Source organism: Acomys minous, assembly GCF_964271855.1.
Source record: "Acomys minous genome assembly, chromosome: 16".
Lineage (NCBI taxonomy): Eukaryota > Metazoa > Chordata > Mammalia > Rodentia > Muridae > Acomys > Acomys minous.
In genome coordinates, this window is record NC_140498.1 from 12,953,394 (window position 1) to 12,968,996 (window position 15,603).

Genomic DNA, 15,603 nt, shown 5'->3' on the forward strand with positions numbered 1-15,603 from the left:
GTTATGCTACAAAATCTGCCTTTAGGGATTCAGACAATGAGCCAATTTGGTGGGAACCAGGGCTCAAACACACCATTGATCTGAGTAATGAACTTGACTCTGGAAAGTGCATGCCCAGGTGACCTGGGAATCCAGGCTACAACAGAAAGTATTGTAGGAAGGTCTATTTCCCGAGCTAAAAACATCACTCAGCCTTCAGGATATGGATGTCGTGGCCGCTTTCGCTTTGTGCCCTGGGCTGAGGGAGAGCCTCAGCTTCACCTCTCCTGTTTAAGGGGCTTGAGTCAGCTTAACTGACCAGTGTCTTTTATCTCTGTGTACCTGGAGAGACCATCAGGAAATCTGGCTTGATATTTAAAACCCTCATCAAAAAGGAAACAGTATAATGGTAGGCTTTGAACGTTTACAAACCTGCTTTATTTGGGGTTCTTTAATGCTCATACCTCCCTTATAACACACCTACCCTAGACAGGAGAGAAAAGAGGTTAATGGGAACAGGAGAAGTAGACCTTTTTAGATTCAGCTCCCTGGAGCACTTTTACTTTTCATCATCAGGATTCCAGCAAAGCAGCAATTCAGCAAAGGTGACTGAAACCGCAGCAGCTGAAACTCAGAACCTTTGAAACTAGGAACCTTGAAGCAGGAGAGAGAGAGAGAGAGAGAGAGAGAGAGAGAGAGAGAGAGAGAGAGAGAGAGAGAGAGAGAGAGAGAGAGAGAGAGAGAGAGAGAGAGTTTTAGAGGAGTTGGTTTTTGTTTTTGTTTTTTCTTCCTCAAACCTATAGGTTTCTGGGTCCTCCCCAAACTGTCTTTTAGGAAGTGACCAGCCACGCTGAGATTCACTTTTCAGTCTTTTTCTTCCTGTGTGGTCCAAAGGACAGTCGCTCTTTACTAGCAGCGCACAGCGGAGGAGGCTCTAGATCCAGGTGCTGAGTCTTGGTCTGAGAGCCTTGGTGAAGCCTAAGAAGTTACCCAGAGCTTGAAAGATAGGAGGGGTGGAGTGGATAGGAGCCGGAAAGGCAGCCAGAGAGGGCGGTGCTGCGGAACCTAAGCGCTGTTGCCTAGATACAGAAAGGACGCTGTTGCCTGAACACAAGCAGGAACACCCTTGCCTGGAGACCATAGAAGGCGACCTTTCTCCTGGCAAGGGAAGTCAGATAGCCTGACCTCTCAGGGCTAGGGCATGGCCATGGCGGGAAAGATGGGGCAGAAGCAAGTTCAGGACGAGGTTCATCAGAACCAGATCTTGCGGGAGCTATTCCTCAAAGAGCTACGGACGCAGAAGCTATACACGCAGTATCACGTGAATCCCCTACGCAAAGGTGAGCAGGCCCAAGAGTTTGGAGGAGTGAGAAAAGAGGCATCTTCCGCCTCTAGTTGTCTCCTGAGAGTTCAGACATGTTGAACTTTGAGGATATCTCTCCCCATCCAGAACTGATAGGGCGGGGGCGAGGGGGGGTGCAGAAGGAAGGAGGGGAGTAGTTCTGCGCAGGGTTTTTATATCTGCTTTTTGTTAGTAGTTTGGTTTATTTTTAATACACCCAAGGGGGGTTTGTTCTTGTGTAGTTTGCTGCTATTGCTTTGACTTCTTGCTCCAGACCTTCTTAAGACTCAGACGTGGCGGGCTACCAGGCACAGAGCTTGACACTCTCCTCATAAAGCCACCTCTTCTCCTGGCCTCTCACTGTCTCCCTTCTGTGTGACTTCATGGGGGCTCTGTGACAATGCTTCTGGGCCTGAAACCGAACTCCAGACTCCTGCGTCCCACCACCTCCCAGCAGCCTTTCCGGGGCAGCCCACAAGGCGCCTGGCTCACTGGCTCTTTCCTCATCCTCTGCTGCTCTGCTGGCTCCGTTGAACCATGCTGCTCCTTTAGCTGAGGAGTTACCATCACGCCACCCCACCATACAGAACACACCGGTCACTCCCCACAGCTCCCCCCATTAAGATCTGTGCAGCCCAGCAAAAAGGTCACTGTGCACAGGCAGCCTCTGTGGTGAGGCCGTTCACTCTTTAATACTGTCTGAGTAGGCAGGTGTAGTGTCTGAAGCCCCAGGAGGGTTTGTGGTAGTCTGAGGGGGCTCCAAGCTACTCTCCCTCCAAGCAGACTTCCTTCCCCCACACTCCCTTCTGTTAAAAACAAACAAACAAAAAAAACCCAAACAAACAGAGCAGGGCCCTGTGTCAACCTTTTGGAGGCCTCCTGCAGTCTCTGAGCTGAAGTTTTACCCCAATAATAGCCTCCAAGGCTCCGTTGGATCTGTTTCTGGTTGCCACCAGCTTCCATTCATTCTTACACCCCCATATTTAACCCCACCAACCCCTCTCCCACCCAAGCCCCCCCTGAAAAGTCAGTGTCTACGCTGCTCTGTCCCAGCTACCGCTGGAGACACACATGCGTCTTCCTCCCTTCAGCTCTGGAGGAACAGATCTCCCATCCGTACACATTCCTTGTCCCTCACCTCTGTACCTCCTTAAGCCACAGTGCACAGAGCCTGGCTGTGTGCAGGAAGTGTGGAGACTTCATTTTACCCACCCGAAACCTAGTTCTCTCGCCAGGAGCCCCGATCTCCAGAGGCAGGAGAAAGGTTACTCTCCAGTTCTGTTTAAACATTTGCTCATTCGAAGAAGTAAAAGGTACCCCTGAAGGCCACATCCGGGCTTTCTCATCCGGGCTTTCTCAGGCAGTGCTGTCTTTTGGCCCAGGCCCTCTGGGGACATGAGGAATGAGGTCTACTAGAATAAAGTGAGAATGCAGAATGCTGTGTCGGTGCTTGCCTTCACCCATAAAGACTTTGCTAATAAAGAGAGTGGCACAGACGCGTGTCTTAGGTGTTTGGGAGTGGCTGGGATGGACATAGCTAATAAGGACACAGAGCTTCTTGGAAGGGTACTGGTTCCCATGACCTTGCTCACTGCTCTTCCCCAGGTGTCTCCTCTTGAGTTTCCCCCTTTGATGTTTCTGACTTCACCAGGCTGTCACTCATCTTCTTCTCACACAGTGGGCCCCGCCTCCTTCATTCAGGGACTCTCAGGCACTCCTTGGGACACTCATCACACACCATGCCATGACCTTTATGCACATAGCTTGCTCCCAGGTTCACCCTCACATGATACCCATGTTGGTGTGCTGTCAGTCATCACGAATAGAAGGAAGGCTCCGAGAGCAGGGAGAGCATCCCTGTCTTGCTCACAGCCCCATTGCAGTGCTTCCTGTCAATGTCAGGAATGGGAAAATGTGGATTCAGTTTCCTGTGTGTCCATCCCTGTCCAGTTCTCGGGAACTGGACTTCAGGCACGTTTGTTTCTCTGCCAGGCAGCATTGGCCCAAAATAATATTTTTTCCATGCTGGAAACCTGAATCCAGCACCCATGTGGGACACACAGAGAGTGTCCCTGTGCTCACAAGCTGATTGTTAGCTGTGCTTCTTTTTGGTCTTTTCAGGCCAAGTAGGCACTCCTGGCTATGGCACTAGAGCAACATGCTTGCTGTGAGGCCTTGCTCTTTAGTGTCCTGAACAGTTCCTGGCATATGCCAGCCTCCTTAGTGAATGCTAAGCAGGATGTGGTCCGGGGTGGGTCCGGGGCGTCGTCTGATAATCTGAATTGTGCTGCTTGTCTTTCTCCAGTTCACACAATTTCCAGGAAGCCCATGTCTTGGCACGATAACTTGGAGGAGCCTGAAGATAGTAAGTGCTGGGCTTGAGGAAACCAAGATTCAGGCACGGAGGGAGGGGCAGGCAGGCTGTGGACACCTCCCAGGGTTCTGCCACCTTGGGGCAAGTATGGGGTCCTCTGAACTGGATTTAACCAAGGTCACAGGAAACTGACATATTCAGCCACAATGCCAACTTATTAAGCATGAAGACAACAATGATGTTCCCAATGCCCTAACCCTACATCCATCCATCTGACCGTCTGTCCATCCATCTATCTATCCATCCATCCATCCATCTATCCATCCATCCACCCACCCAACACTGAAGTCATATTGACTGGTTTCAAATTTCAATCCCACCACCCACTAAGCAAGTGACTTTGGGCAGTGCTCTAGTTCCACTCTGACGCTGTGTAACCCAATCTGGCCAAAAGCAATTTAGGGAGGAAAGGGCTTATTTCATTTTACATTTCCAGGTCTCATTCCCCTGAGGGAAGTCAGGGAAGTTGTCAGGGCAGGGGCTGGATCAGGAGCTTGAAGCAGAAGTCATGGGAGGTGGGGTGGGCCGGGGGGGGGGGGCGGGAAGGCTGCTCATTAGCTCAGTTTCTGGCTCACTTGCTTACAAGCTTATGCTCGGCTAGCTTTCTTACACAGACCTCCCAGCTCCACCTGTGTAGGGATGGTGCTGCCCACAGTGGGCTGAGCCCTCCTACATTAACTCTCAATCCAGGCAACCCCCCTCGCCCCCCCTATGGATATGCTCACAGCCCAGTCTGATGCAGGCAATTCCTCAATCTAGGCCTTCCTCTCAGATGACCCTAGGCTGTGCCAAATTGACACTTAAAGCTAACTAGGGCGACTAGTTAGTCCTAGTTTGTTTTTTTTTTCCTTTTAAAAAAGCTTTCTGAAACATTTTTAAAGGGTTGTTATGAGGTCTAGGCAAAATTATGCAAATGCTTAGGATGGGGTGTGGTATGTAGTGCTCAGTAAATGTTGGTCATTCTTTTCACAATTGCCCTGTGAGAGTCCATGGAATGGGGCTAGGAGGAGGGCCTCATCATGAAGGAGAAGCAAGCAGGCATGCACATACCTGAAGAGGAGTTAGGGAATGGGATGAGCAAACCAATGCTACATATTGGTGGCTCGGTCAGGCAGTGGTATTCTGGGAAGTTCTCGGAGACTCCAGGCAGAGGCAGGATTTCCCAGGCTGTGTGTAAAGGCTTCATGGTTTGTGAAAGGCACAGAAAGCAGAGGCGCCAGCATGGCCTGAGAGAGCTCTGTACCGCATGACCTTTGCCCTTGGCTGTCCACGGTGGGCTTTCCATCTCTCCTGTCCCAGGGCTGTCCTCTGCTCAACATTCAGAGTCCCCCTTCTCTCGCTAGTTGTGTGACATCATAAGTTCCTAAGCTGCCTGGTGACTCGGTTTCTTTGTCGTGAACTGGACGTATTGCAGTACCCGCTCCTTTCTCTAAAGTATGGGACACACTTTGGGAGGTTTATGTGTATGCCTGAATAGTGTGTCCTTTGTTTTCCATTTAGAACACAAGTCACAAGATAGCATGATTCGTGTCTGTCTTGCCCAAGGTCACAGGACTCAGAAAAAGTAGTTGAAAGATGGGCAGAGAACCAGATTTCCATATCTTAACCCGGGGCCAGTGCTTTTTTCTATAGAGAGCCCATGGCTAGGTCAAGGATAGGGCAACACATCTTGGTCCAAGACTCTGACTTAAAAAAAAAATAATGTAAACAATTCTTTTGAAATTATAATCACATCATGTCCTTCTTTCACTTTCCTTCCCCCCGAAGTCCTCCATATAGCCCCACATTGGTTTTTTTCCCCTCAAATCCTTAAGCTTTTTCTTTCATTGTTGCTATACTGTATAATTGTCTGTATAATGTTACATGTATGATTTCAGGGCTGCCCACTATATATTGGATAACCAGTTGGAGGGCTCTTCCCTGGGGTAGACTGTTTCTCTGCCTGTAGCTCTTTGTCTAGAGTTGAGGTCTCAGGAGCTTCTGGCCTTCCATATAGGTACATTTATATCTATTGGTGGGGTCATTTTTCGGGTCTTGTCTAGGCAGCCACGTTGGTGAGACTTTATGGGTGTAGCTTCGCTGGCATCTCTAGGGTACATAATCTCTGGACTCTGTCTTTGTTTCTCTGTCTCTTACAGTCTTTCCACCCACTTCCTCAACAATCTCTGAGCTTTATGTGCAGGAATTGTGTTGTAGATGTATCAGTTGGGAGTGAACACCACATCATGTCTTTTCTCTTGTTCCCTGAAGCTTGAGAAGTTGTATTTTTCTGTAATGGTCCCCCTCGGCTGCAAAGAGAAGTTTCTTTGTGGGTATAAAGCTAAATATTTACAATGCAGTTAGGGACTAGGTATAAAGCTAAATATTTACAACACAGTTAGGGACTAGGTATAAAGCTAAATATTTACAACACAGTTAGGGACTAGGTATAAAGCTAAATATTTACAATGCAGTTAGGGACTATGCTGCTTTAGTAAAGTGATGGTTGCAGGATCTCCTCCAAGATTCATGACCTCACTAGCCCGGAGCAATTGGCTGGGTTTCCAGTACCAGACATCGTTTTGCTCTTGCTGAGCAGGCCTTCAGACCAATTAGAAAGCTGCTGGGTGCCACCACAGTATGAATTCCATTCCTGCTTCCTTAGGTTTCTCATGCCACACTGGCTGTCGTGGTGGTTTCTGACTCCTTTTTAACTGTGCCTCATCTCGCAGTTAAGTTCCTGAACCTCATTCACCATGCTGCACAGGGTCCAAGGAAGAAATATTCAGAGACCCAGACTGAAGCCCAAGAAATCGGATGGGAGCCGCATCCCTTGGTGAGCACAGCTCCTTCACACAGTGGTACCCGGGAGCATTAACAGCAATGCCAGCGCTGGCCAAGAGGACAGGCTGGGGAGGCAAGTTCCCCTGGATTTGAATTCCAGGTTATAGTCCCTAGTTGTGTGACCTTGGGAAAGCCAATAAGTTGCTTTGTGACTTAGTTTTGTAATTATGACATGAAAATACTCTAGAATCTATCTCATGGGGTTTTTGAGCACAGGAAAGAAGGTAGTATTTGTAAGGTACCTGGAACGGTGCCTGGCACGTAGATACTTCTCAATAAACTTATGGTGGGCCACTGTAATGTCGACGGGAACAATCAGACGAAGGGGCCCAGAGCCCAGCTGACCCTCACGTTACAGCCTGACCCGGGCTTCGTGGCTTGATAGACAGTCTCTTTACCCACTGAGAGCCTCCGCCACTCTCAAGAGCTCTCTGCATTTCCTGTGTCTTCCTCCTATGCAGAGGGTCCAGCTTCTCACCCGTTATACAGCTCTAATCCCAGCAGGTGTGGCTGCTGCGCGGCCACCTCATGGGGATGTCAATAATGTCTCAGTCAGTCCAATCCTTACCACGGCTTACCTGCGGTGCTTGCCTTCTTCAGATATGGGGTGTTGTCTGAGAGAGAGAATCCTTCAGAAAACAGGGGAAAGCTGTTAAAGGGCCCCTAGAATTACACAATGAAGACGGAAAGAGAGGGATAGGAGAGCAAACTCAGTGAATGAGGGAGGAGTGCGGAAGAAGAAGTTACTCAATGACATTACGGAAAATGGATAATGAATCAGTTATTGAGTGATTGTTTAAAAGAAGACATTAGGCCAGGCAGTGGTGGCGCACGCCTTTAATCTCAGCACTTGGGAGGCAGAGGCAAGCGGATCACTGTGAGTTCGAGGCCAGCCTGTTCTTCAGAGCGAGTCCAAGATAGTCAAGGCTACACAGAGAAACCCCGTCTCGAAAAACAAAAACAAAAACAAAAAGTAAAGGAAGACATTATTCACATGAGGAAATGCTGCTATGGGTACCTAGCCCAAGACTGGGATTTGCAGGGGGCAGAGAATGGGCTGAACTTTGAAGGCAGTGTGGACAAGCGAGCGCCTGAAAACAAGGATCAACAGGTGGAGATGGTTAACAGGATGCTTCAGGGATGAGGGAGACTCAGGCCAGCCTGACCTGAGGACCATTGCAGAAGGCAGAAAAGGTGATCAGGCTTCACATGTGGGATGTGGTGGGACCTGGAGGTTGAGAACACGCCACTGAGGGTGGTGGCTCTTGTTAGTGGGTTTAACAGGACTTTTGCTGAAACTGAACAAGACAGGGATGGGTATGGGAGTTCAGAGAGGCAGACCTAATTAAATAGAGCGCAGGCCAGCAAAAAGCAGTGTGATCAATGAGAGAATCTTCTCCACGTGAGAAGGAAGGTTTGAAGAAAAGAAAATGGAGGCAAAGACAGGAATTAGGTTAATTAGATAAAGGACCAATACAGGAAATTGTTACAAAGCGCACATTATTTAACTCAGTGCCCTCCTCCTCCGCTTTTATTTTATTTTTCGAATTTTAGAGTAGTTTATTGTAGATTCATAGGTGGTTGCGAGAGAGAGAGAGAGAGAGAGAGAGAGAGAGAGAGAGAGAGAGAGAGGAGATAGCCATCCTATTTGTATAAGACAGGTAGCCACATGGTGGGGGAGGGAAGCTTTTTTTTGGGGGGGGGAAGCTTTTAAGAAAGAGTGAAAAAGCCCAAAGTACTAGAGAAAGAACCTGGAGGCTCTGGCCAGCATCTGAAACCTGGAGCAAAAAGGAAATGCCTCTGAGTCAGCAGGCAGACTCAACAGCCTCCCAGCAGAGCCGAAGCATCTTGAAGTTTTAAAGACTAGAGGTCTAGATCCTTTGAGTTCAAAGTATGGGTGTGGAAATGTGTCTGTGACCTCCTAGTCTATCTCCTGGAAGGTTGGGCCAGCTGGGTATGTCCTGCTCGGAACCTAGGCCTTGTGGATAAACAACTGTTGCGAGGTGTCTGCAAACAGTGCGGTTCTGTTCATCACCATGACCTTGGCACAATGCATCAGATGGCACTGGTGATGTAGAAAGGAAGTATTGCCCGAGAGAGATGGGCTTCATCACCATGGCAACGCATGAGAAAACCTCCATGGAGGAAGGGCTTATTTTGGCTCAGGGTTTCAGAGGTTCAACCCATGGTGACTGGTGTCACTGTTCCTGGGCCTGGGGTGAGGGAGGACACCATGGCAGAATGAGGCCGGATTCAGACTCCGGTCCACATTATGTAACTTAACCCTTGGTCGGCTCCCTCCCTCCCTGACAGACTTCTTCCTGTAAGCCTCATAGCAGCCAGGAAGTATAAACAGTATTACAGGAAAGGGACCAAGACAAGATATAGGCCCCAAGGACGCACTCCAGCAGCTGCTCCCTCAGCGAGGCCTGTTTACCACCTCCTGGTAGTTTACACAGGTTTGTATCTATCAGTTGACTACTTCAGTCAGAGCCCCAGGCTCTTTCCCAGTGGCTCACCTCTGACAAATGCTCGCATAGGGCACCAATCCTTAAGTCCATGATCTTTTCGGGGGGGACCCTATCCAAACGGCAACCCCCGCCAAGCCTATTGGGTCCATGCCTGGGGAATCACAAAAGGCATTAATCTGGAGTTCGGAGTGATGCAATTTGGGGCAGAAGAAGCTTGACTGATCTCTATTTGGAGCCCTGAATGCCCTGTGAGGACCTCTCCTGCTCAGGCGGTGAGCCCTAACTTCAGTATGGGGTCATTGGGGAACTCACATGATAATTCCTCAAAGCATCTCTCAGCCTCATTCCTCCAGGAAATATTGAAAGTATGGCCTTTAGCTGCACAGCGTAGCCCCTACAGGATTTACATGTTAGAGAGCTTACTTTAGCGCCAGCCGCCCTCCTTCCACAAGCTCGGGCTTTTGTCAGGTAGCCTATGTGACTTGGCGTCCCAGTGGCTTTGCGTCCCAGTGGCTTGGCGTCAGCAGGTCTCTCTTCCATGAGCTACTTTGCAGTGGTGTGAGTCCTCCTTCAAGCAGCAGAGCCAGGGCCACCTCGCCTTTGCTAAGTTACTGTCCTTCAGTTTGGGGGTCTTTGATGTGAATGTCCCCATCTCCATGTCACAACACAGGGTCTAGCACAGAGAAGCCCTGCTGTCACAGGAGGGTGGGCCTGTTTCAGACCCAGCTTTACGTCACGTAAACCCTGGTCTGCTCCTCTCCCCGACCCCCCACCCCTCCTGCCAACAGACTTCTTTCTGATCCTGCCTCCTCCCTTTTAGATCGATCCAGATCGCCAGGACCACAGGCTGAACTACTTCAAGGTCTACCGTGACATCACCCTGTACAAGGCTAAACTGTGGAGCTTGGGGGAGGATGTCCACCAGAAGAAGTAGTGTTCTCTTGGCAGAGTGAGCCTGCGCACCGAATTCCCAAGGTGTGCATCGCCTAGAGAAATAAATGCCGCTTTTGTTGAAAATTACACAAGACATATTTCACAGATCATACGTTGTGATTTAGAGTTAGGCAGGGTCTCACTAAAAATGATTCAGGAGCCCTTGTGTCACTACATAGGCAGAGGGAAAAGGAGGCCCCGCAGAGAAGGAACGTAAGATAAAGAAGTAACCTGATTGGTTATTACGTGCATCCAACTTATTTGTAATGGTTTGAACAGTTGACCACTGGTGATCGGCTGAAGGTCAGCTACTTGTTGTGAGAGAAGGTCTCAAAGAAAAGAAAACAAAATATTAGACGGTGGTGGAACACACCTTTGAAGTCAGCACTTGGGAGGCAGAGGCAGGTGGATCTCTGAGTTTAAGGCCAGCCTGGTCTACAGAGTGAGTGTCAAGGCAGCCAGGGCTACACAGGGAAACCCTGTCTAGAAGAGAGAGAGAGAGAGAGAGAGAGAGAGAGAGAGAGAGAGAGAGAGAGAGAGAGAGACAGAGACAGAGAGACAGAGAGACAGAGACAGAGACAGAGAGACAGAGACAGAGAGACAGAGACAGAGACAGAGACAGAGACAGAGACAGAAGAGACAGAGACACAGAGACAAAGCGACAGGCAGAGAAACAGTGTTGCACATCAAGTTACATTGACATTTCTGTGCTGTAGTTTCACTTCTGTGGTCATAATAAATACCCTGATAAAAAGCTGCATGGTAGAGGAAGCAGCTAGTCACATCTCATCCTCAGTCAAGAGCAAAGAAACATATGCTGTGTTTCAGCTCTGCTCCAGCAGAGGAGGGTTTCCCAGTGCAAGTGTAACAGCTCTGCTCGCAGAGGTATCCTGGCATCTGGGATCTCCGGAGTCCCACAAAGTCACAACACACAACAAACTTCACACAAGAGGTTTATTGGGAGGGTGGCTGCCTCTGCTCTGGCTAGAACCAGCAGGGAACAGAGCAGAAAGCAGGGTTTATATAGGGGTCCTCCGGGGGAGGGGGTGATGGAGTGGAGTTTTCCAGGGTGGCCTGAGATTGGAGGGACTATGTGGCAAGATCAGAGATTGATAGGACTCTGCATCCTGATCTTGAAGCTCAAGGATTGGTGGGTTTTGTTTTTTGTTTGTTGTTGTTGTTTTCTTGGCCCTGGAGTCATTCTTGGAGTCAGGGTGTTCTTTTGTTGGCCCTGGTCTCAGGGTCAAGTTGGGGTCAGGGTTTTTTTTCCTTAGGCCTTTTACCTTACAACATGCATCTATGCTAGCTGCTTGCTGCTCAGTTTGGCCATGAAATGGTGCTGCCCACCCCCACATTTAGGGTGGGTTACCCCACCTTAACAATCAGCGCAACCCCCACAGACATGCCAACAGACCAACCTGATCCATGCCAGGTTGGGTCAAGTTGATATTAAACCAGCCAGCAAACTGCTCAGAGAGCTCCCGGCAACTGACAAATAGAATTTTGCAAAGCAAATTAATCAATCATCTGAAGAGCTTGCCCACATAATGAAAGAAAATCTGTGTCATCTGTGCATCTGACAAAGGATCTGTATCTAGAATATACCAGTAATTCAGAAAACTAACCAAGAAACCAAACAATCCAATCAATAAATAGACCAGTAGGGATGGGCAGCTCTCAAAAGATGAAACTCATGAGAAGTGCTCAATCTCACCGGCCACCAGAGAATCAGAACTATACAGGGATTCCATCTTACCCCAGGTGGAATGGTCACATTCCAGAAACAAAGGCAAATGCTGGTAGCAAATACTGGTGAGGGTGTGAAGGGAAGGAACCGTTTCTTCCTGCAAGTGGAGTGCACATTAGTCTGGCCACTGTGGAAATAAAGATGGCGCTTACTAAGAAAACTAAAAACAGACCTACTGCCCAAAGGATTCCAAGTCAGCATATCAAGGCCTACAGTACCCTTCACAATAAACTGTGTAGCCAATCTCAGCATCCGTCATCAGAGGAACGGGTAGGAGAAATGTGGTTTCTATACCCAATGGAGTCTTTTTTTCAGATGTAAAGAAAAACAAAGTTACATAGTTTGCAGGAAAATGAGCGAAACTGGAAATGATCATATTAAGTGAATTAAGCCAGTATCAGAAAGACAAATATTGCATGCTTTTCTCATATGAAGGTCCTAGATTTTACAGAGAGACATAAAGTTATGTATGTACAAGTGAAATTGGCCAGGAAGAGCAACTACTGGTGGGAGGAAAGGTGAGTAAGGGTAGGGTAGGGAATATGGGGTGGGGTTTGCTCAAAGCACAACATGTACTCAATAAAGGCATCCTTGTGAGCACAGTACCACGCTGATGAGTGACTACAGTGAAGCTTCCTCCTTTTTATTATTTTGAGATAGAGTCCTGTAGTGTAGCTGGGGCTGTCCTGGGACTTGTGTAGGCCTTGGACTCACAGAGATCTGTCTGCCTTCATCTCCTGAAGATGGAATAGAAGAAGAAGAAGAAGTGATACCGGTGAATGAGCGGGCATCGGAAAGACCGAAGAGGCTCCACCTGGAGACCTCTGCTGTACAATAAGAAAGGGAGTTGAGGAAGGAAAAGGGTTGGAAGACAGCTCACCTTCTGCCCTTATGCAGATGAGATGTTTACCCATGTGTGCTTCCTGCTTCAGTCTAGGGCTGGGTCTGCAGGGCATCCTAGAACACTTGGTATCTCTCTACAGGACTTGGCCTTTGGAGTTCAGCAGTCAGAGGCAGGCAAATTAGGAGTTCAAGTTAAAAAACAACAACAAAACAAAACAAGAAACAGACAACAAAAAGAAAAGAAAAAAAAAAACCAGCACGTTTATTGATTTTTCCCTAATAAGCTGTCATTTCTGTATTGACGGTTAGCATCAAACTTGGCCAGGATGTAGTCATCAGTAAAAGGGGAAATCAAAGCCAAATGCAAACAAATGCACTCTAAGAGGAAGTACTGAATGAATATTGTAAGTCTATTCTTTACTTTACCACAAGTTAAAAAGCTCCTATTCCGTCCAGGCTAAGGGTACCTTTATTGACTGACTGAGTGTCTCCTAAAGATAGTGCAGAAACTTCGTGCTCTGGTTATCATTTTATTAAAGTGTTCCCGTGTCGCATGGCGCACCGAGTTAACATCGCAAATGGACTGAGCTGCATCGGAGTTCTGGACTCATGTTTATGTTTGAGGCATTTCCCGAATGACTGCATGGCTTACAGAGCTGGCTCGCATCACATCTTCTGGTTCATCCTTTGCAAGCTCTGCTGGAGGCATCCTGTGAGATGTGCCGGGCCACATCAATGCTGTTTGAGAATAATAACTGTTGTGGGAAAAGGGCTTCAGACAAAAACAATTAACAAGAGTAAAGGGGTAGATTAATCATATTATTTTAAAAGCATTCTCTTAGAGTTGCTTTCGTATTTGTTTTGTCTTTGGAAACCAAAATGTATTTATAAGTATTTAGAATATACAAATATATTAGTAGTTACTTTGTAAAATTGATACTTTGAAAATGTACCAAGCTTATTATCTGGAAATTACTGTCAGCTTATAACTTACCAGAAAGTGATGGGATGTGTGCTCTGCCACCTACAGCTTTACTTTTTAAACTCTACTCTCATTCTTCCTGAAATATTGTCCCTCAGGACACTATTCTTTATAGAGAAGGTTTCAGGGTTTTCAGGGGTTGAGTTCCTTGATGGAATTAAAACAGGTGCTGTAATACAGCTCAGCGGTCAAGGTTCATTGCTGCAGGTAAAGTGGAAGACTTTAAAACAGAGCTCCGGATAGTTTAGTCTTACAATTAAGCCTAGGTGGTTAGGGATTAAGATGTTTTTAGATCTAGGTAGATGTTTTAAGTTAATAGAGATGAGATATGATATATATTGATTTTCATTCAGAATTTAAACTCAACAAGATCGGAAAGATGTTTACTTCAGGTTTGCCAAATACAAATAGCCAAATCGCTATGAATATAACATTTATATAATTCCTTATTGTTTTGTAGTTCTTCCTGCTGTGTGTAGTTTATGTGTAATAATATAAATGTATATGTTAAAAAAGAAACATAATAAAAATAAAAAGGAGCTCCCAAGTACATGCTAATTAAAAAAACAAAAAACAAAAACCAAAACAAACAAACAAAAAACAAAAAACAACTCCAGACATTGAATGAGAACATTCTAACATACAGTTTTATTTAAAAATTCCAAACACTCCTTTGATACCTGAGTGAATCCCACATTGTTTGCTGCGGAAACAGCAACATTTTTATTTCTCATTTTTCCAAGACTGAATACAAAGTCAACCACAGACGATGCCCCACCTAGCAGTAAGTCAATATAAAAACACTGAGCATCAGCAACCACCAGCAAACCACACACAGGAAGCAGAGTGAGTTACGGCCATACTCAGGAGACTTCTGGAGCAGAAAGCGTTGATGAAGCCTTGTGGAAACACTAGTGTACTATTAGTAGTTTAAAAGAATAGACACTGGAGTGTGCAAAACGCAGAGAATCTTCACAACCATCAAACACACAGAAATCAAGACATAAGTGAGTGCCATTGGTTTCCAGCGATGGGACAGTACAGGACAGGAACGGAATTCAGACTGCTGCTTAGGTCCACGGGCAGATGTTCCATGAGGAAAGGGCTCAGCGGACCTCTGTGCAGTTTTGAGTTCTGCATCTCTTCATACAGATGCAAGAGGAGAGGTCTGTAGAATTGGCTGGAGGCTAAGTCTTACTGCTGAGCACCCTCTGGCCTGGACACTGTGTTTTGGTCACCCTATCTTGAGACAAACTGGCTGTTAGCACTCAAGGTTGCTTCATCCCGCATGGGTAGAAAAATTCTTGTGCGGTGAGGCATGAGAAATTTTCACTGAGAATTTGTGAGTTTTCTGTTTTTGTTTTTGTTGTTGTTGTTGTTTTTTTAAGAATTCAGTTTGAAATGAGAAGGCAGCTCCACAGTCAGCTGCCAGCATGCCATTTTACCAAATCCTCGGTAAGGCAGAAAATAACTCAAGACACGGGTATAGATGCACACGCCCTGCCCCTCCCCCCTTACTTGTGGCCTTGTCTTCTATACTCATAACTACCTTCCGACAACTGCCAACTGAAAAGAATAAAATATGAAGCATACCAGAAGCATTCATTTCATCCTCTTACAGTGCTGCCTCCTGAGGGGCATGTTGAGATGACCCACGGTCCTGATGCCCGCTTCTGGCCAGCAAATCCTCACTGTGTGTGCTACCCGTCCACGTCACACAGGAGCCACCTCAGTTCTGTGGCCTGTAGTTCATTCAATAATGCCCCAAAGGGCTCACGTCGTGATGCTGAGGTTTAGATATGTTAAGGACAAGCTGAAGAGGATTTACTAAGCTAAACTATGGAAGCTCTCCGCTTACTAAGCGGGAAATAGTCTGCCAATGCCCACAGCAACAACAAATGCAGCCACGAAATTGAATGGAAGGACAAAGCAACTTAGCGATTGCTTTGCTGAGGCTCCTTAGGCTCCCCAGTTCTGGCTGGAGGATGCAAGTGTTGAGTTACAGTGGGAAGGAAATGTAAACAGCAGAGTTTGGGATTCTCAGTGGCTTCAGGTATCCACTGGGCATCCTGAAACATAACTCCTGTGATGAAGGGGCTACTGTATACC

General features: G+C 47.2%; 1 protein-coding gene across 2 annotated transcripts; it reads left to right on the forward strand.

Annotated features, from left to right (window-relative positions):
- The first annotated feature begins 1,088 nt into the window (after positions 1-1,088).
- On the forward strand, positions 1,089-10,014 carry CFAP144 (cilia and flagella associated protein 144). 2 transcript variants are annotated; one of them, XM_084761888.1, is made up of 4 exons: positions 1,089-1,319; positions 3,627-3,686; positions 6,407-6,591; positions 9,810-10,014. In XM_084761888.1, exons 1-3 carry the CDS (start codon positions 1,181-1,183, stop codon positions 6,550-6,552), a joined length of 345 nt encoding a protein of 114 aa, XP_084618014.1. In that variant the 5' UTR covers positions 1,089-1,180; the 3' UTR covers positions 6,553-6,591; positions 9,810-10,014. The 2 variants fall into 2 exon arrangements, with proteins under 2 accessions (XP_084618014.1, XP_084618013.1); XM_084761887.1 differs by having other exon boundaries at positions 6,407-6,510.
- Positions 10,015-15,603: the final 5,589 nt, after the last annotated feature.